This window comes from Pagrus pagrus (assembly GCF_965226575.1).
Source record: "Pagrus pagrus genome assembly, chromosome: 16".
NCBI lineage: Eukaryota > Metazoa > Chordata > Actinopteri > Spariformes > Sparidae > Pagrus > Pagrus pagrus.
In genome coordinates, this window is record NC_140200.1 from 7,070,052 (window position 1) to 7,091,636 (window position 21,585).

At 41.0% G+C, this 21,585-nt stretch overlaps 2 protein-coding genes across 8 annotated transcripts in view; both read right to left on the minus strand.

Moving 5' to 3' along the window:
- The window catches only part of akap7 (A-kinase anchoring protein 7), a 51,835-nt gene extending 46,901 nt beyond the window's left edge, over positions 1-4,934 (minus strand). For 3 of the 5 annotated variants that reach the window (XM_084377545.1, XM_084377543.1, XM_084377546.1), the window contains exons 1-5: positions 4,339-4,934; positions 3,985-4,240; positions 3,247-3,405; positions 2,875-3,026; positions 1,841-1,977 (exon numbers count right to left, since the gene is read on the minus strand). In XM_084377545.1, the coding sequence (XP_084233671.1) occupies positions 1,841-1,977; positions 2,875-3,026; positions 3,247-3,405; positions 3,985-4,240; positions 4,339-4,503 (869 nt within the window). In that variant the 5' untranslated portion in view covers positions 4,504-4,934. The remainder of the gene's footprint in view (positions 1-1,840; positions 1,978-2,874; positions 3,027-3,246; positions 3,406-3,984; positions 4,241-4,338) is intronic. The other 2 variants (XM_084377547.1, XM_084377544.1) reach the window with 2 other exon arrangements.
- A 1,513-nt stretch (positions 4,935-6,447) lies between these two features.
- Positions 6,448-12,234, minus strand: LOC311272148 (uncharacterized protein). 3 transcript variants are annotated; one of them, XM_084378317.1, is made up of 11 exons: positions 11,702-12,234; positions 11,508-11,576; positions 10,161-10,282; positions 10,008-10,065; positions 9,759-9,911; positions 9,525-9,596; positions 9,292-9,381; positions 9,105-9,167; positions 8,878-8,940; positions 7,833-8,024; positions 6,448-7,650 (listed from the first exon to the last, which is right to left on the minus strand). In XM_084378317.1, the coding sequence occupies exons 2-11, from the start codon at positions 11,566-11,568 to the stop codon at positions 7,301-7,303; spliced, it is 1,224 nt and encodes a 407-aa protein (XP_084234443.1). In that variant the 5' UTR covers positions 11,569-11,576; positions 11,702-12,234; the 3' UTR covers positions 6,448-7,300. The 3 variants fall into 3 exon arrangements, with proteins under 3 accessions (XP_084234443.1, XP_084234442.1, XP_084234444.1); XM_084378316.1 differs by having other exon boundaries at positions 10,008-10,068; positions 11,702-12,233; XM_084378318.1 differs by lacking the exon at positions 8,878-8,940 and having other exon boundaries at positions 10,008-10,068; positions 11,702-12,233.
- Positions 12,235-21,585: the final 9,351 nt, after the last annotated feature.

Sequence of the window (21,585 nt, forward strand, 5' to 3'; positions counted from 1 at the left end):
TTTATGTCAGAATGAGCAACTTTATTCTGATTATTAATTGGAATAAACTGCTCAGGCTGCATTCTAGCCTCAGTGACTGTCAGCAGTGTTTTCAAGGCTCATTACTGGAATCTAAACATAAAATATTTATAGACCTATCAACCAGTTTTCCTGGAAGTGCTGAGAGGAAGAGATAAGACAGGAGAACGTGACATGCTGTGTAATTAGTCACTGCACAACGCTGCATCCCTGTCTTCAAGCGGTAACTTTAGTTCCTACGTTCACTGCTGCAACGAACATAGGCAAGAGTTTGTTGTTGCTATCTTACCCATCTGATGCTGTGATAATCAGCATCACAGAGACTGATGGCAGGGGAGGATATGACTGTAGCGAACTAATTTGAGGGGTACTCTGTCTGATTGTAGTATTTTAGCTGCAGCGAGAGAACAATAAGGAAGAAGGAGAAAGCAGGACTAAAGAGAGACTTTATTCTAGACATAAGAAAAGGTCACAGCAGAATAAGATGTACAGCACAGGTCTTTGTGTGCATGCATGTACGTCAAAAGCTGATCTGTATTCATCTGAACAAATGACTGCGTGTATATTAAGGAAAGGATAAATCAATATTGCAACATATATGATCTTCTGCAATCATTGTTATTGATGCACAAGCACCAGTATTTGAATACATTTTGTTTGATTATTTGAACTCTAACCTGTTCTGCTTTGTAGCAGCTCAACCTTTAGGAGTAAATGGATTGTTTGGCATTCAAATACTGACACATGATCATGTTGCTGTGTGTGTTACGTCTATCGAATTTGGTCCACACAGGTTCACCTCAGCTGCTTTGAAAAATCATTAATATTGAAATCTCTTCATAATGGATGATTCCTGCTTCATGAAAAAACATTTATACAAACACATTTTCCTCTTCAGTTGCCCATATATTGTGATGTCATTGTTATCATCATGTGTATTTATATTGTGATGGCCTGATAAAATGATCATTATAATAATAAAAGATCATTTTCAGGCTTATCCCTTATCAAAGGCCAGCATTTTGATTTGTCAAAGAAGGAAATCACAGGTGTAATTGATAACATTGCAGTGAAAAGGTTCTATCAATTGGCAAAAAATTTACTGTATCACAGTTTTTAACACTTAACATTTTTTGTCCAACAAATGTTTTCACTGACTGCAGTAATTTTGTGTCCATTGCCATTTATGTATATCTAAATGTAAATCATATTCATGTCTCATTGTTTTATTTATATATGTGATGTTTGTAAGAGAGAAACTCTTTATCCAAGCTGTCTTCAATCGTACATAGGAGACGTTTGACTTCAGGGATTTCAACCACAAAATCATGTGTTTTAAAGAGCAACAAAGTCAAAGTGTTAAACATGTCAGTGGGTCAAGTATAGGAGCACCGACTTTGATTTATTTTTTTCACCGACTTAGTTGACTTATTATTTTGAATGTTAAAGCTTCTGAAAGAGCACTGTATACATTAACTTTACCAGAACCACAATAGTGGTAATGTCATATTCATTTTGATGTTGCAACTTCCACTTTTGAACTGTTATATGTACAGAGAATAAAAGAATATTATTTGTCTTCTACTATTGTTGTGGAAATCATACACTGAAATGACCAAAATAAACCAAATTTGAATGAATCAATGAATTAATTAAGAAAACTGAACGGTCACTAAATACTTGCTGGGATGTGTTTCATTAGGTTAAGACAGGTAACTCTGACATTTTCAGGGTGTGTGTATGAATATCACTGAGAGAATCAGGCACTGACATGTGTATCAATATATAGAATGTTGGTATATGTGTGTTTTCATCCACTCACAGGTCGACTTGCTCCTGATTGGCAAGATGAGTGACTAAAAGCGTGATGTGGAGAGTTGGGACAGGAATCATGGCTTTGGCCAATCGAGGCTCCTGCTGAAGAATCATCTCTTGGACCTCGATCACAGCTGAACTGATCTGTCATTGGACAAATTGACTTTCAGTCATGAGCAAACATCAATTACGATAAGGCAGATGCAGTAATACACAGTGGCTGCTTGTACTCTTGCATCCTTTACCATCACTCCTCTCTCTGGAGGACTGGCTGTGTAAGTGGAAAGGAGGTGAGGGGAGGAGAAACTTCTGCAGTCCCGCATCACAGATGAGGCATCAATAGATAATGACTATGGGGTGAATCAATGTCCAATCAGAGGAGCTTTTAGGTCAACTAGCATTAAGTTTTCAGCGTCATCGTCTGTCAGGAAATTGAATCTTGAACATTTTTTCCTGTGATAGATTGAGCTACACTGACTATGACATTATGTCACACAAAATCCATCAATAATCTAAAGAGAACAGATTGAAGTCTTCGACACAAAGGAATATTCAAAGGGTTTATGAAACATGAAACAGGTTATCTTATCTTCTCCACTACTGATAGCGCACAAGGGACAAGGGTCGACAGTCATCATTTTCTGGGCCAAACAAAAGAAATGATGGCAGCTAAAACAATGATTTACTTTAATTTAAGCATCAGTGTTTAAGTATGTATATGAGTGTGGGAATTAGCTTTCAAAGATTTGAAACATGCTTCAAATAGATAAAATGTTGTTGGGCTTTATTGTAAAAAATTATGTTATGGAGGGGTAAACACAAATTGTTTCTGAAAGTCTTCTGAGCAACACTGAAATCAAACATACATGTTGTGAAATTTATTTTGTGAATTTGGTAGCTATGCATCAGAGCTGAAACATGTTGGAAAAGATTTTCATAGAGAAGTATCTGCAATTTTGTTAGAAATGATGTACCGTGCCTGCAAACTCTGGCTTAAGGCTTACGGTACACAAGCAAGTGAATAATACAGCACTTCCTCACCTGTGTGTTAGTGATGGGGAGTGAGACAAAATAGTTGGGTCGCTGACACTCCTTCTTTTTCTTCTTCTCTGCATCCTCTCCACTATCCACTCGCCCTCCGCTGTCTCCCCTCTTCCTCTTTCTCTTCTTCTCGGTTGACTCGGAGCTGGTGACTAGAGAGAAAGAACAAATCTCACATTAGAAAATCCAGCTAGCTAGTGACCTACACTTTGCGTGTAAGTTTATTAAGTAGACCTAGTTATAACTGGGTCAATCTAATACAACAGTAATGCAACAAATTCTACCACCATGAAGGTATAAATTTACTACACACTCCTCAGACATCTTATGATTCAAAGAATCATTGAAAAGTAATGTTAGGAGTGTACACACATCCCAGCTCCTTCCACGTGGAGGGGCTGGTCAGACAAAACGGAAGCTCTGACATCAAATTATCCAAGGTATCCGCTGACTTGAGCTTTTTCTTTATCAGTTTCCTCTTCTCCCTCCTCTTCTTCCTCTTTATGTTCATCTCAGTTGAATCTGCTGGAGCTGCCAAGAGAGGCAATAAATCACAACACAACAAAAAACACACATACCATGTATGTATGAACAAAAATGCAAAAAACACAAAAGAGAGAACTCATACACATGGGGTACATGCACAAGTGATGGGTATGGATCAAAAACACAGTAAACATCAGTCCTGAGGATATTCCTGTAGTACATGTAGTCCTGTAGTAGTGTACTTTGTGAGGATGAGCTGTACTAAGATATACTTGAAACAGGAAAATCTCTGGTGGATTCAATGCAACACTTCTGAGAAAGGCTACTACAGGTTACAGGCTTCTTGGAATATATTTGCACACATGAGACTAAAACTATCAAAAATCACATGTTGTTATTGTGCCTTAGCGCATGGCTGCAGGGGCTGTTAACCAAGTCACCAGATGTCACTGTGTTTACTTTGCTTCAAGACCGCAAGCTTTAAATCTTTTTTTTTTTTTTATTTCCAACACAAATTAAAAGAAAGACCCGAACCTTCAACAGCCCATCCTTAGGTTCGGTTCATCACTCATACTGGTGCTGAATCATATTCTGTCAGCATCTCAGGCAGTCAGTTTCACTCACCTGGCACTGTGGAGGCTCCAGCAGTCTCGTCTAGCTGGACCTCCATGCCGACTGCATGCACACGACCTGGGATCACCATTGCCTTCCTCAACTCCTTGTTTTCTGTCCGACTATCTTGTTGAACCACAGCTTCAACACCACCCTCATCGTCATCATCATCACCATCATCTAAGGCAACCGCAGTGGTCTCTTTGCCATAGGAGATATTGGCCGCCTGCATGTCACACACTGTCAGCTGGTACAGACAGGAATGTGCCTAAAACAAAGAGGAATGACACAACTCGCTCACTAACATTATTAGGTTAGGACAGCATGAGGAGTTTGTTCTTCTTTCCAAGACCTGTATTTAATTACCTTAAGTGGGAACCGGTGTGAAGATGGCTTTAGTGCTCTGACGTTATATCTGGTAGATATGGGATGCAGCCTACGTACTGATAGTTTACAGACGACAAAAACTCTCTGTGAGCCAACTATTTCTGAACAGGTCCTTATGATCGGGCTCACGCGGCCGAAGAGCATGACACTCAACCAAGTGAAACAAACTTCTACAGCTAGCTCGCTAACTTAACTGACGTTAACAGCTGGCTAGTTGAACAACGATTACAGCTAACATAGCCTCAAAAAGATTCAACATATGCGTACAACTCTTCGGGACTGTTACCTCTAGAGATAAGAGTTGCCTCCCTGTAGCTAACACCTGTTGGAATGAATCACAGCCATGCTGCAGACACATCTGTTGAGCTAGCTAACTGTTAGCTAACTGTCTAGTTGCGCGGCAAATTAGCATAAATAACCGTAATGTCATTTTGATAACTTGGCATTACGATGTTAGTGCAGAAAGCTCTTTGGTAGCAGCCATTTTCGGAAAAAAGTCCGAACAAATAACGTAAATTTTTAAAAAAAAAAATCAAATTTAGCTCCACAACACTGGCTAACTGAGAAGCCGACTGAAAGCAGCTTCTGTTTGTAAACAACGTCAAACTTCCGGCCACGTTTTTCAGAGTAAAACAGCTTTTCTCTTTCCAGAATAAAAGCACCAGACACCTGATACATTAAAAGTAATTATTAACATGAATAATGACTCAATTAAGTTTTGGTTTAATTTAATTAAATTTGACTTACATTTTATGATCACAAATTCAACATTGGACAGTTCAGCTGTAATTACTACATATGAGATACTGTCAACACATTCCTACATCTGTTGTAGACAACTTGCAGCCAAGTTGAGTATCGTATTAATATATAATATATATACTCAATAAGTTGAGTATTGCATTGTTCTTAAAATTGTATAGTCAAAAGTATAGGCATGCAAGTGTTTTGACATAAAATACACATTATGTGTGGTGAGGTGAATTAGTGTTTATTAGGGGTGTAACAATACATGTATTTGTATTGAAGCGTTTCGGTACAGGACGTTCGGTTCGGTACAGGGCTGTGCACGGCTGAGTTTCCAGAACAGAAGTTGCGTGTGTTTATTTTCTGCCTGCAGCTACACGTGCAGCCCGTTTACATCATGGCTAATGCTAGCGCGAAACCAGAGCTTGAAGACCCTCCCTTGTCGCTTAAGTCTCCTGCTTGGGAACACTTCGGCTTCCTGGTTACATATTGCAACGGAGAAAGACGAGTCCGGCACGGTGCAGTTCCGCCGAACAGCTGGAGAAACGAAACCGAGGAATTCCCGTGATAATTACATAATCACACACGACTGAAATTATATGTGTTATAAACATAACACGAAGTGTTCCCGACTGAAGGATTAGAAGAAGAGCGCGTATTTGTCTCTTTTTTGAGGTTTTTGTGCTTGTATCAACGCGGAGTGTTTTATTTTGAAAATCAACCGGATGTATTGTTGTTGTTTCGTGTCAGACTTCCTGTCTGCTCTATGTTAAATTCAGCTGAATTTCTGCGTTGTGCCGCGGCACTTGAAACGGCACCACCCGAGTGTGAATATCACTGCTACAAGAAAAAAGCCTCTCCCTAACAACTCAGCCCATATGAACAACACACCAGTGCAAACCTGGCAGAGGGACTTAAAGAGACAGTGACAATAACTTAATTAACTTATTACCAGGCAGCACTTTACAACAGTATTCTATATTTTTATTTTATTTTCATATTTTGTATAATGTTACAATAAATTGTTGGTTTACAAAAGTTCCGAATAAACAACAAGCAAATTTATGTTTTGCATTTTGTTCCCGTACTGTACCGAAAATGAACCGAACCATGACCTCAAAACCGAGGTACGTATCGAACCGTGATTTTTGTGTATTGTTACACCCCTAGTGTTTATTATTATCATTAATGAGAGATTCAAAGTGCAATTGCAGCCAAACTATCCTAACATTGCATAAGCCAAAAAGATACATGAGCTAGGTTCAAGTATTCGGTCTTTTTATCTGCTGCCATCAACATATACTAAAAAGCTAATAATAAAAAGGACCACAGGCAGTATGATTACACCCATATTTTCAGTTTATTAGATATATTAGTCATCACACCTTATATGCTATCTGCAACAAGATTTTACAATAAAGTACAACAAACATGCACATTCCTGCTTTACAGCAATTATTATGTTATCTAGATATATACACAGAGATCATTCCTTACCACTCTTAAATCACTTCTGTAAAGTCAAGTCTTACTATACAGAGAAAGTTAAATGTTAAGATATTAGCCTCACTGGCAATAAAATAAAATTGCAAAGATCAAACAGCAGCACAGTAGTCAAGGCTGTGTGTACACAACAATGGCATGCTTGTTAGTATTCTTTTCCTTATTCTCATTACAAAGCACAAATCCATTTCACACTTTTAACAGTATATACTTCATGTGATTGTAGTAGCTGGGGAACTGACATTTGATTGTGTGATTACCATTTTATTTTAACACTTCCCATATAATCGGATAGTCAATGACAGCTTAAATGCTAAATTCCGCTTTTTTTCTCCTATGATCTATGAAGTCTGACTTATATTTCAAAGAGGTTTTGCATCAAAAACAGCCAAAACACAAGTGTCATGATGTCGCTTTTAAAATTCAACAGTTTTAAATGTGTGGAGAATTCTGTGTTGAGCTATTTACAAACATGATTAACATGAATACTGATGCCATTAGACCTCTCTCAGCAGCTGATTTAGTTTTACCTAGAAGCAGAAATGTATGTTTTCTGCAATCGGTAAATGGTTTAAATCAGTCCACTGTTGATGCCGTTTTGCTTTTGCTTTTGATGCTGTCCATTACATAAAGTTTTACTTGTGATGTGAACTGAAATACACCATCACTACTAACACCAACACAACCTACTCTATGAACGAGACCACCAACTAGATTTGCCTGCAAGCCATGAACCACTACCACTACTACTATTTCTGTTACCACCTCTATTAGTAGTACTCCCACTGTCATCTCCCATACCCAGGGCATTTCCACTGGTAACTTGACATCTCGGAATTCTGCACTCCAGTAATTTGCTCCGTATCGCGGCGATAGCATCAGTATTTTGTGGGCATGAGAGTAATCCATGCTTTGTCTCATGATAGAAAACGTGTACATGTAACACTACTTTTTCGTAATCAGACCATGTTCTTATATTTGTTGTGTGCTTGGGCTCACGTGTGTGGTGCATCAGCACCAGAATGACTTGTTTGTCATCATCTGTCAACACAAAAAGAAAGGAAAGGAGTGTCAGCAAGTGAGGATGGAAAATTGTAGTTTACAGCTAAACATTTAATACATAAAGATTTTGTTTTACCAATACATGAATACGTTGGTTATATAAGTTATAGACCAAATCGCAAACTAATCACATGCACTTACCATCTCAATCTTTCCCTTACCTTGAACATCGCTCATGGCTGCGTCAACATCTGCCCCAACTCGTGAACTGATTGGGCAGAAGAGGATGGTGATCTTGTGATTCTCCCTTCTTTCAACAAACTGAACCAGGTCTTGACCTTGATCCTCCACTTTTTTCATCAGTTGTACATGAGCGCCAAAGGTTTGACCGCTGACAACACTCCTGTACATCACTGTGGGTATAGAAAGAGAAAATCAGTGTGCAACTAACACAGATTCATACATTCAAAACTATAAGCAAACTGTGACTCGTGTCATACAGACCCACTATGAAGTACAATATTGCCATTAGGAAAGTTGTTAGTCAGTGCTTCTCTTTAGAATACAGTACTGATTACTGATTAACCTGCAGAACCAACACATTCAAGAGGCTCCCAAAAGGACAACAAACACATTTTTAAAATGTACCAAATACCCAGCCTCATCTGATTGGTCAGCTCACACATGCCTGACCCAGCACCACTAATAACAACAGAGCAGCTGTGCCAAATTAGCCGCAGGGCATAAATTATGCTAATGTGAGGCCCAGTGACAAGTGTGATGTCACAAAGTCACAAAATTAAAGGCGGGACTACTGACAACGCGCTTCAGGCACTTCAGGAGCAGCGTTTTTATTGTATGAGAGAGGAGCTCCTGTTGGTATAGACTTTGACATGCACAAGAACCTGTAGAACACTGAAGGAAAGGGAAAAAATTAAAACGCCAACAGGTCTTCTTTAAAGGACAGAGTATATAGTTCAATGGAGTATTTTAAATTAGTTGATGAAAGGCCTGGCAGACCTGGTAACTTAACTTTTGAAGCTCAAAATATTTTTGGGAACTTACTAGAACAAAAAGAGAGCTTTACTTTAAGTTATAATGGAATCGAAAAGTGAATTACTACAAATTACATAAGTGACCCCAGATTCAGTCAGACAATTGAAGACAGTCAGCCAAAAGAAGCACAATTGTGGGGCAGCTAAACATCAGCAAACATTAATATGAGAAAATACTATATGTCATAAAAGTGTGTAGAAAAAGAATGACCTTGTGGTCGCTGTGGTGGGACATCAAATTGGCCACAAGAGGAACCACTCCGGTTTCCTGCACCTGGCATAAAACATACAAAGCAGAAATACACTTTGTGACTCTCATAGTATACATTTCCAAATCAGTGCTCTCCACTGTATATGTTTGAAACGCTCTGTGTTAGCTCCTGTGTCTAAATACTAGAAAATACTATACATCATAAAAGGGTGTAGAACAAGAATGACCTTGTGGTCGCTGTGGTGGGATGCCAGATTGGCCATAAGACGAGCCACTCCTGGTTCCTTCACCTAGCATAAAACATATAAAACAGAAATACACTTTGTGACTCTCATAGTATACGCTTCCAAATCAACTAAATTTTGAGTTATGATGGAATCTCAAAGTGAATATTTCCCATTAAATGCCACAAACCTCTTGCTTCTTGTGAATTGTAACCATTTGGAACACTTGGGGGCACAACTGGACCACTGGCGCCAAAGTTTCCACTCCCTGGCCAAAGGTCTGTCACATAAAACAGTAGAAATGCACTCAATGACTCTTAAAGAATCCTTCAGATGAGACCTTCGCTCTGAGTTATTATAGACTCTCAAAGTAAATATAACCCATTAAATGTTTCATGAGTGTGTGAAGAGGAGGAGATTTACCTTGTGCTCCTTGTGATTGGCCACCAGTTTGGCTTTCATCAAGCATCATTGGACTTGTGTCTGACAAAGGGCCTGTTAGGCACAGTGGCACAATGCAATTACTGACTCCAACTATTATAAAACCGATTAACTTCAAACCTTTATGCAAGACATTCCTGAATACTTAAGGAATAGTATAAACCGATGCCGGGTAAAAGATGTTTATGAAAATAAAACAAAAAACTGCATTATAACCTTTGTCAGGTTCCTCTTGTGGCTTAGCATTTTTTAATTCTTCCAGAAGATCAATGTGAGCATGAAGGAAACCCTGGACATTATCCATCTGGCCCTTCATGTCCTTCAGCATGTGGAGGTAATCCACCAAGACGCCGTTGTTATTTAGAGCAGCTGGGGGAAGAGTATCAGTTTGTGTGTGTTACATACAATATATGGCCTCCGCCAACATGGTCCAAAAACAACAAACTAAAATACTAAAGTACATACCCCGGAGAGGTTCATGTGGGATGAATTCTTTCAGCTCTCTAAGGAGCACTTCAACTGGCTTCTGAAACAAAAATATTCCATAACAGAATGGGACATTTGACTCTCCAACCATGTTATTTTTCTTTATCTGTACATTTCAACTTGTTAGCTCACCTGTTTGTGGATTATTTCATAGATGCCCCGTCTCATTTGGAATTTCTCAGGTCCAGGAAACAGGTCACGCAGGTCTTCTCGAGTCAGTGACTTGATAGCCGAGTCAGTGTGTAAATCTGCCCCTGCAGCAGCAGCAACAACAACAACAACAACAACAGGTGTGGTGTCGGGAAGATCGCGGTTGATAATAACACAGCAAGATTTCAATTCAGCAGGGGTAGAGGAAGTATTTAGATCCTTCACTTAGGAAAAAAACTGTTTGAAAACTTCAATAAAAGTATCAACATAATGTGAAGAATACCACTTTTGACATTCTGACATTTATGTATTCTGTTGCAAAGCATGTTCAGCATGCTGACCAGCTAGCTCATGTCCACCCTAATACACAGCTTCTGTGGTAAACACTTCCTCAGTGTTTTGAACTCCTAGTCTGGACTGCTAGCCGCATGGCTAACTGAGCTAACCACGTAGTTAATGACAGCTACAGTTTGCACTGGTTAGCAGCTAGTTACCATTTACTTTGCATGAATTCAACAGGTGATCAATTCTTATACAGTATATTGCACCTTTAATGTGTACGCAGTATTTTCCCGCTTTAGATGTTTATGGTTGTGAAAAGTCAACTTTTCATGAACTTCATGATGATGTATTTTCCAGCTAATCCGAGAGGGTTTTTAGATTATCTTATCTAGCATAAGAAGTAGGAGAGCCATAAAGGATAGTGTTATCAGAAAAAGTCAAAATCAAAACCACTACATTTTCTGAAAAGTATCTCGAGCTGTCAGACAAATGTAGTGAAGTAAAAAGTCCAATATTTACCTCTGAGATTAAGTTGAGTATATGTATAAAGTTCCATAAAATAGAAAAACACAAGTTAAAGGTGCACTATGAGGTTTTGTGAAAGACATTTTAATGTAGAAAAGATCTTCAGACTTTTTTATGTCTAAGAAAAACTTAATAAATTGTTTTTACGACTGAATAAACTGACCTTAAAGGACAACACAATTTCATACTGTTTTACTTTGTTTACATGTGGCGGACCCTGCCACCTTTCTAGCTTCAAACAGTGTCTCTCCTCTGAGAACAGCTTGTTTATTCAGTTATGGAAAAGATAAATGTTTCTGAGTTTGTATTATCACACTAAAATTGTAAATATTGAAATTCTGCACCTCTAATCTTATCTTAATACTTTAGCAAATGTACGTAGTTACATCAACCACTGAAACTCAGTTAAGCAGAGAGATCTTTGTTTCCAGGACCAATCTGACATCCAAACAGTCACCTGTGTTTATGAATTGTGTAACTACGTCTCATGATTAATTTGCGATCTCTAAAATGGCCACTTACGCTCGATCACACGGGCTGCTTCCTTGTTGTAGTTTCGTATTGTCTTCAGTAAAACTGCCATGACTTCACCTGTGGAAAAATAGAGACACGCACACACACAAAAAAAATATGTATAACCCTGTATTTGATGTATATAATATGTTGTGTATAGGTACAGAATAGAGAAGAGGGTGGGAGGACGGAGAAAGACCAACCTTTGGACTGACACGACGATGACAGACTTCAGTAAACTTGTGTGAAGTGTCACACTGCTGCAGCTGCTACAGTCGAGCAGCTACTGTTAGTTAAGTTAGCCGTCAGGTATTTAACCAAAATAAAAAGTAGACAAGTCTAGATCGTGTTTTCGCTCCGGGCTCGCAGATATGATTACTCACCACCTCCCGTTTACAGTCAACAGAAAGTGAAAGTTAAACGCGGGGATTTGTTTGTCCCACGTCGCGACGTGCAGGATGCTTCACAATGATTGGTCGACGGAGGACGGAGTGTTGCCAACTTAGCGACTTTGTCTTTGAGTTTTCAGACCCCTCTAGCGACTCTTTTTCAAAAAAGCGACTAGCGACCAATCTAGCGACTTTTTCTGCTGTATTTGGAGACTTGTGGAGACTCTGACGTGAAAGCACGTATCGTTCAACGAGCAGTGGCCCGTCCCAAAGCACACACAGGCGGCACAGTCCTCCTGAGTCCTCGCTCAACAGTCCCTCCCAGCTGCAGTCAGAGCAGGAGAAGTTCACCCCTCGCGTCAATCTCTCCCACGACGTTATTCCTCTCTCCAACGGTGTCCATTACAATAAAATGCACATGGCCAGTTATGCAAATTAGGTGATGAAGTCATTTAGCGACTTCTAGCGACATTTAGGACAGCCAATAGCGACTTACCTTACTGACCTGAGGAGTTGTATTGGCAACAGTGGTGGACACATCCACAGCTGACGCGCACGGCTCCGACATTGTTTGATATTGTTTGAATAAAAATGTGCGTGTTGATGTAAAGAAGGACATTTCTTCACGTATAACTTATGCCGAATGAACAAGAAGACCTTAATAGTTAAGAATATGTTGTATAGCGCGTTTTACAAGGTTTATACAGTTTCTCCTACCGCAACAAATCACAAAATGTTGTGTTTTTTTAAGGGAGTCTGGTGACTGTTTCCATTTTGTTCTCCAAAGGAGCAACCTTTGCTACTCTTTACTGGATTTGTAGAAAATTACGTTTACCATCAAAAAGTTATACACTGGAATACATTTGGTGCAAATGGTGAAATCAGTTGAAACGGTGCGCTCAAACAGCGGCTCGAAGCAGATAACACTGTAAACACGAAAAACAGACAGGCTTTTGCAGCGATGCCGCGACAAACTCACCATATTAACAAGGAAAGAAGCCTCTGAATGTATTGTATTTAATGTCGATTTTTACAAGGGGTCACCAACTATTTTTTAACTTTGCTGTAGTCCTTTTGCAAAGGTTGGTAATTTCCCCCTCATGCAACAACTCTTAAAATCACACTATTTGTAAGGGAGTCAGGGATACTTCCGTTACAAGTGATTTCACACACAGCCAGGGAAACAAAATAATTTGTTATGTTGAACCACTGGTGCAAGTAGTAGTGTGCAGGCTGCAGCAGTCGTTTATCCTTCTCTGTCTACTGCAGCTGCATGTTTTTGCTTGTACAGTAATAATCAGGCTAATCTACTCTCTACCTGTACAGATGACCTGAGGACATTTGTTGCAGAAGCCTCCAACAGCTACTGGAGAAGGGCCTTCTAATCTGCCATCTACACCACTCTCTGAAGCGTATAAATAAAAAAAAATATTTGCGTTCTCTGATACACTGCTATTGATTGAACTGGAAGCTACAGGCAGAGAGCTGCACACGCTGGAGGGTCACAGAAACGTGGTGTATCCTCTCTCTGTGCTTTAACACAGTGGGAAATCAGCTCGTCACTGGCTCCTTTGACCACACAGTTGCTATATGGGATGTTGCTTCAGGAAGACGTGTCCACGCTCTGATTGGTCACAGGGGGGAAATCAGCAACGTTCAGTTTAACTGGGATTGCTCTCTCATAGTCACAGGCTCCATGGACAAAACCTGCAAGTTGTGGGAGACAGGCAGTGGGAAGTGTGTGGCCACCCTAGTTGGACACAAAGAAGAGGTGCCGGATGTGTGTTTTGATTTAAGTGGTCAGCTCATTGCTACTGCGTCTGCTGATGGTAAAGTGCGAGTGTTCAGTGCAAACACACATCAGTGTCTCACAACCCTAGAGGGCCACGATGGAGAGATCTCCAAGATCTGTTTCAGCCCCCAGGGCAGCAGGGTCTTGACTGCCAGCTCAGACAAGACAGCTCGTCTGTGGGATGTTCAGTCAGGTGTCTGCCAACAAGTTCTGGAGGGACACACTGACGAGATCTTCTCCTGTGTTTTCAACTATGAGGGCAACACGATCATTACAGGTAGCAAGGATAACACATGTCGGATCTGGTACTGACCCTTCCCTTGACCATGTCGAGGCTCAGGCAGACATGACAAGGACACAATGATCAATTCGTGTCGAGCGTTAATGACCCACTATCAAAAAAACCTGCAGTCACAGTGAAGTAAAAGTCATTAAAAGGTTAAAGAGGATCGTCGCTGATTATATAATGTGTCTCTTTATGTGCCTCATGTTCGATCACTTTTTTTAGAAGGGTCAGATTTGAAATGTATGTGCTTGACAAAAGATAATCAAAGGGCCAGATTGAGGTTGTTAAAGAGTCTACTTTAGAGAAGGTGACAATACAGTAGCTGTTATCCCTGCCTCTAGCAGGCTAGACTAAGCTAATCATTTTCTGGCTCCAGCTCCCAATTTAACACGAGAGTGGTCTCAGTCTTCTCATGCAAGACACTAAGTAAGCCTATTTCCTAAAATGTGGGAGTAGTTCTTGAAAGCTTGTCGAAGTGACAGTGTCTGAACATTATTTATATAATGAAAACTGATTCTGTGTAAAGAAAGTGTGAGCTAGACTCAACTGTCTGAGCTTTAAACATCCCAAATTCGATCTAATTTCAATCCAACATGCTGCATTTCTAAAACCTCTGCATTTAATAATATTCATCCACTAGCTTGAGTGTAAATGTTTGTCTTTTTTTCATCTTCAAGAGCCCATTATTAGCTAACAAAGTTAAGCTGATATTTTTGTTCTCACTGCCTACTGCATTAAGCAGTATTTTCTGAAAGCACAGCACACAATGATGAATGTTTGTTTGGTAGCTTCCTAGCTGGTGTTCAACTGTCATGAATTTGCGTCTCACTGCATCTGTGACATACATACAGTCTAATTCCAATGTGAATAAATATTCTACTAAACAAGGTTAAAAAAAAAAAAAAAGAAAGAAGGAAAGAGAAGAAAGAAGTGTCGCCATAGCAACGGTTTGTTGATAGGTGATGTGAAGTAGCTAGCTAACCCAAACACATGGAAACATGAAACTTGGGCGGTTCCTTCTCAGATATTATCCACCAGGTATAATCCTTGAATATGACAAAGGAGGATAATTGAGGATTTGACTCCAGAAACAAAGCCTGAGGAGCTGGTGGCCTAACCCTAACCCTAGCCTCAGCCTTAAGCCAGCCTCATGAAACATTGTCCCTCTCACTAAAATATTCGCCAAAAATACAAATTCCACCCGAATCCAATGGGGACTGCTGTGTCTTGTTCAGCCAATATAGGACCACATCTGGAAGAAATTTTGAGTCAATCGGTCCAAAGACCTGGAAGCTATTGAAAAAATCGGCCGAGGTTTTTTTCATGAAAAATGGTCTTTTCTTTAAAATATTCACCAAAAATACAAATTCCACCGGAATCCAACCAAAACCGGCGAGCCTCATTCCACCAGTGAGGAGGACATGCGTGATCGATTTCGAGTCAATCGGTCCAGCCAAACCCCGTAACCCTAGCCTCAGCCTTAAGCCAGCCTCATGAAACATTGTCCCTCTCACTAAAATATTCGCCAAAAATACAAATTCCACCCGAATCCAATGGGGACTGCTGTGTCTTGTTCAGCCATATTAGGACCACATCTGGAAGAAATTTTGAGTCAATCGGTCCAAAGGCCTGGAAGCTATTGAAAAAATCGGCCGAGGTTTTTTTCATGAAAAATGGTCTTTTCTTTAAAATATTCACCAAAAATACAAATTCCACCAGAATCCAACCAAAACCGGCGAGCCTCATTCCACCAGTGAGGAGGACATGCGTGATCGATTTCGAGTCAATCGGTCCAGCCAAACCCCGTAACCCTAGCCTCAGCCTTAAGCCAGCCTCATGAAACATTGTCCCTCTCACTAAAATATTCACCAAAAATACAAATTCCACCCGAATCCAATGGGGACTGCTGTGTCTTGTTCAGCCAATATCGGACCGCATCTGAAAGAAATTTTGAGTCAATCGGTCCAAAGACCTGGAAGCTATTGAAAAAATCCAATAGCTTCCAGGTAGCTACATGAGGCTGGCTTAAGGCTGAGGCTAGCTACCCTAGCCTCAGCCTTAAGCCAGCCTCATGAAACATTGTCCCTCTCACTAAAATATTAGCCAAAAATACAAATTCCACCCGAATCCAATGGGGACTGCTGTGTCTTGTTCAGCCAATATAGGACCACATCTGGAAGAAAGTTTGAGTCAATCGGTCCAAAGACCTGGAAGCTATTGAAAAAATCGGCCGAGGTTTTTTTCATGAAAAATGGTCTTTTCTTTAAAATATTCACCAAAAATACAAATTCCACCGGAATCCAACCAAAACCGGCGAGCCTCATTCCACCAGTGAGGAGGACATGCGTGATCGATTTCGAGTCAATCGGTCCAGCCAAACCCCGTAACCCTAGCCTCAGCCTTAAGCCAGCCTCATGAAACATTGTCCCTCTCACTAAAATATTCACCAAAAATACAAATTCCACCCGAATCCAATGGGGACTGCTATGTCTTGTTCAGCCAATATAGGACCACATCTGGAAGAAATTTTGAGTCAATCGGTCCAAAGACCTGGAAGCTATTGAAAAAATCGGCCGAGGTTTTTTTCATGAAAAATGGTCTTTTCTTTAAAATATTCACCAAAAATACAAATTCCACCGGAATCCAACCAAAACCGGCGAGCCTCATTCCACCAGTGAGGAGGACATGCGTGATCGATTTCGAGTCAATCGGTCCAGCCAAACCCCGTAACCCTAGCCTCAGCCTTAAGCCAGCCTCATGAAACATTGTCCCTCTCACTAAAATATTCGCCAAAAATACAAATTCCACCCGAATCCAATGGGGACTGCTGTGTCTTGTTCAGCCATATTAGGACCACATCTGGAAGAAATTTTGAGTCAATCGGTCCAAAGGCCTGGAAGCTATTGAAAAAATCGGCCGACGTTTTTTTCATGAAAAATGGTCTTTTCTTTAAAATATTCACCAAAAATACAAATTCCACCAGAATCCAACCAAAACCGGCGAGCCTCATTCCACCAGTGAGGAGGACATGCGTGATCGATTTCGAGTCAATCGGTCCAGCCAAACCCCGTAACCCTAGCCTCAGCCTTAAGCCAGCCTCATGAAACATTGTCCCTCTCACTAAAATATTCACCAAAAATACAAATTCCACCCGAATCCAATGGGGACTGCTGTGTCTTGTTCAGCCAATATAGGACCGCATCTAAAAGAAATTTTGAGTCAATCGGTCCAAAGACCTGGAAGCTATTGAAAAAATCCAATAGCTTCCAGGTAGCTACATGAGGCTGGCTTAAGGCTGAGGCTAGCTACCCTAGCCTCAGCCTTAAGCCAGCCTCATGAAACATTGTCCCTCTCACTAAAATATTTGCCAAAAATACAAATTCCACCCGAATCCAATGGGGACTGCTGTGTCTTGCTCAGCCAATATAGGACCACATCTGGAAGAAATTTTGAGTCAATCGGTCCAAAGACCTGGAAGCTATTGAAAAAATCGGGCGAGGTTTTTTTAATGAAAAATGGTCTTTTCTTTAAAATATTCACCAAAAATACAAATTCCACCGGAATCCAACCAAAACCGGCGAGCCTCATTCCACCAGTGAGGAGGACATGCGTGATCGATTTCGAGTCAATCGGTCCAGCCAAACCCCGTAACCCTAGCCTCAGCCTTAAGCCAGCCTCATGAAACATTGTCCCTCTCACTAAAATATTCGCCAAAAATACAAATTCCACCCGAATCCAATGGGGACTGCTGTGTCTTGTTCAGCCAATATAGGACCACATCTGGAAGAAATTTTGAGTCAATCGGTCCAAAGACCTGGAAGCTATTGAAAAAATCGGCCGAGGTTTTTTTCATGAAAAATGGTCTTTTCTTTAAAATATTCACCAAAAATACAAATTCCACCGGAATCCAACCAAAACCGGCGAGCCTCATTCCACCAGTGAGGAGGACATGCGTGATCGATTTCGAGTCAATCGGTCCAGCCAAACCCCGTAACCCTAGCCTCAGCCTTAAGCCAGCCTCATGAAACATTGTCCCTCTCACTAAAATATTCGCCAAAAATACAAATTCCACCCGAATCCAATGGGGACTGCTGTGTCTTGTTCAGCCAATATAGGACCACATCTGGAAGAAATTTTGAGTCAATCGGTCCAAAGACCTGGAAGCTATTGAAAAAATCGGCCGAGGTTTTTTTCATGAAAAATGGTCTTTTCTTTAAAATATTCACCAAAAATACAAATTCCACCGGCATCCAACCAAAACCGGCGAGCCTCATTCCACCAGTGAGGAGGACATGCGTGGTCGATTTCGAGTCAATCGGTCCAGCCAAACCCCGTAACCCTAGCCTCAGCCTTAAGCCAGCCTCATGAAACATTGTCCCTCTCACTAAAATATTCGCCAAAAATACAAATTCCACCCGAATCCAATGGGGACTGCTGTGTCTTGTTCAGCCAATATAGGACCACATCTGGAAGAAATTTTGAGTCAATCGGTCCAAAGACCTGGAAGCTATTGAAAAAATTGGCCGAGGTTTTTTTCATGAAAAATGGTCTTTTCTTTAAAATATTCACCAAAAATACAAATTCCACCGGAATCCAACCAAAACCGGCGAGCCTCATTCCACCAGTGAGGAGGACATGCGTGATCGATTTCGAGTCAATCGGTCCAGCCAAACCCCGTAACCCTAGCCTCAGCCTTAAGCCAGCCTCATGAAACATTGTCCCTCTCACTAAAATATTCGCCAAAAATACAAATTCCACCCGAATCCAATGGGGACTGCTGTGTCTTGTTCAGCCAATATAGGACCACATCTGGAAGAAATTTTGAGTCAATCGGTCCAAAGACCTGGAAGCTATTGAAAAAATCGGCCGAGGTTTTTTTCATGAAAAATGGTCTTTTCTTTAAAATATTCACCAAAAATACAAATTCCACCGGAATCCAACCAAAACCGGCGAGCCTCATTCCACCAGTGAGGAGGACATGCGTGATCGATTTCGAGTCAATCGGTCCAGCCAAACCCCGTAACCCTAGCCTCAGCCTTAAGCCAGCCTCATGAAACATTGTCCCTCTCACTAAAATATTCGCCAAAAATACAAATTCCACCCGAATCCAATGGGGACTGCTGTGTCTTGTTCAGCCAATATAGGACCACATCTGGAAGAAATTTTGAGTCAATCGGTCCAAAGACCTGGAAGCTATTGAAAAAATCGGCCGAGGTTTTTTTCATGAAAAATGGTCTTTTCTTTAAAATATTCACCAAAAATACAAATTCCACCGGAATCCAACCAAAACCGGCGAGCCTCATTCCACCAGTGAGGAGGACATGCGTGATCGATTTCGAGTCAATCGGTCCAGCCAAACCCCGTAACCCTAGCCTCAGCCTTAAGCCAGCCTCATGAAACATTGTCCCTCTCACTAAAATATTCACCAAAAATACAAATTCCACCCGAATCCAATGGGGACTGCTGTGTCTTGTTCAGCCAATATAGGACCGCATCTGAAAGAAATTTTGAGTCAATCGGTCCAAAGACCTGGAAGCTATTGAAAAAATCCAATAGCTTCCAGGTAGCTACATGAGGCTGGCTTAAGGCTGAGGCTAGCTACCCTAGCCTCAGCCTTAAGCCAGCCTCATGAAACATTGTCCCTCTCACTAAAATATTCGCCAAAAATACAAATTCCACCCGAATCCAATGGGGACTGCTGTGTCTTGTTCAGCCAATATAGGACCACATCTGGAAGAAATTTTGAGTCAATCGGTTCAAAGACCTGGAAGCTATTGAAAAAATCCAATAGCTTCCAGGTAGCTACATGAGGCTGGCTTAAGGCTGAGGCTAGCTACCCTAGCCTCAGCCTTAAGCCAGCCTCATGAAACATTGTCCCTCTCACTAAAATATTCGCCAAAAATACAAATTCCACCCGAATCCAATGGGGACTGCTGTGTCTTGCTCAGCCAATATAGGACCACATCTGGAAGAAATTTTGAGTCAATCGGTCCAAAGACCTGGAAGCTATTGAAAAAATCGGGCGAGGTTTTTTTAATGAAAAATGGTCTTTTCTTTAAAATATTCACCAAAAATACAAATTCCACCGGAATCCAACCAAAACCGGCGAGCCTCATTCCACCAGTGAGGAGGACATGCGTGATCGATTTCGAGTCAATCGGTCCAGCCAAACCCCGTAACCCTAGCCTCAGCCTTAAGCCAGCCTCATGAAACATTGTCCCTCTCACTAAAATATTCGCCAAAAATACAAATTCCACCCGAATCCAATGGGGACTGCTGTGTCTTGTTCAGCCAATATAGGACCACATCTGGAAGAAATTTTGAGTCAATCGGTCCAAAGACCTGGAAGCTATTGAAAAAATCGGCCGAGGTTTTTTTCATGAAAAATGGTCTTTTCTTTAAAATATTCACCAAAAATACAAATTCCACCGGAATCCAACCAAAACCGGCGAGCCTCATTCCACCAGTGAGGAGGACATGCGTGATCGATTTCGAGTCAATCGGTCCAGCCAAACCCCGTAACCCTAGCCTCAGCCTTAAGCCAGCCTCATGAAACATTGTCCCTCTCACTAAAATATTCGCCAAAAATACAAATTCCACCCGAATCCAATGGGGACTGCTGTGTCTTGTTCAGCCATATTAGGACCACATCTGGAAGAAATTTTGAGTCAATCGGTCCAAAGGCCTGGAAGCTATTGAAAAAATCGGCCGAGGTTTTTTTCATGAAAAATGGTCTTTTCTTTAAAATATTCACCAAAAATACAAATTCCACCAGAATCCAACCAAAACCGGCGAGCCTCATTCCACCAGTGAGGAGGACATGCGTGATCGATTTCGAGTCAATCGGTCCAGCCAAACCCCGTAACCCTAGCCTCAGCCTTAAGCCAGCCTCATGAAACATTGTCCCTCTCACTAAAATATTCACCAAAAATACAAATTCCACCCGAATCCAATGGGGACTGCTGTGTCTTGTTCAGCCAATATCGGACCGCATCTGAAAGAAATTTTGAGTCAATCGGTCCAAAGACCTGGAAGCTATTGAAAAAATCCAATAGCTTCCAGGTAGCTACATGAGGCTGGCTTAAGGCTGAGGCTAGCTACCCTAGCCTCAGCCTTAAGGCTAGCTACCCTAGCCACAGCCTTAAGCCAGCCTCATGAAACATTGTCCCTCTCACTAAAATATTCGCCAAAAATACAAATTCCACCCGAATCCAATGGGGACTGCTGTGTCTTGTTCAGCCAATATAGGACCACATCTGGAAGAAATTTTGAGTCAATCGGTCCAAAGACCTGGAAGCTATTGAAAAAATCGGCCGAGGTTTTTTTCATGAAAAATGGTCTTTTCTTTAAAATATTCACCAAAAATACAAATTCCACCGGAATCCAACCAAAACCGGCGAGCCTCATTCCACCAGTGAGGAGGACATGCGTGATCGATTTCGAGTCAATCGGTCCAGCCAAACCCCGTAACCCTAGCCTCAGCCTTAAGCCAGCCTCATGAAACATTGTCCCTCTCACTAAAATATTCACCAAAAATACAAATTCCACCCGAATCCAATGGGGACTGCTGTGTCTTGTTCAGCCAATATCGGACCGCATCTGAAAGAAATTTTGAGTCAA

What these genes read in the sequence shown, in the direction of transcription:
- LOC311272148 (XM_084378316.1), bottom strand. Translation starts at nt 11,568, where the DNA reads ATGGCAGTTTTACTGAAGACAATACGAAACTACAACAAGGAAGCAGCC. An exon ending in CAATTCACAAGAAGCAAGAG is followed by an intron (nt 9,168 to 9,291) that starts GTTTGTGGCATT and finishes GTTTTATGCTAG; the next exon opens with GTGAAGGAACCAGGAGTGGC. An exon ending in CCCACCACAGCGACCACAAG is followed by an intron (nt 8,025 to 8,877) that starts GTCATTCTTTTT and finishes CTATACCCACAG; the next exon opens with TGATGTACAGGAGTGTTGTC.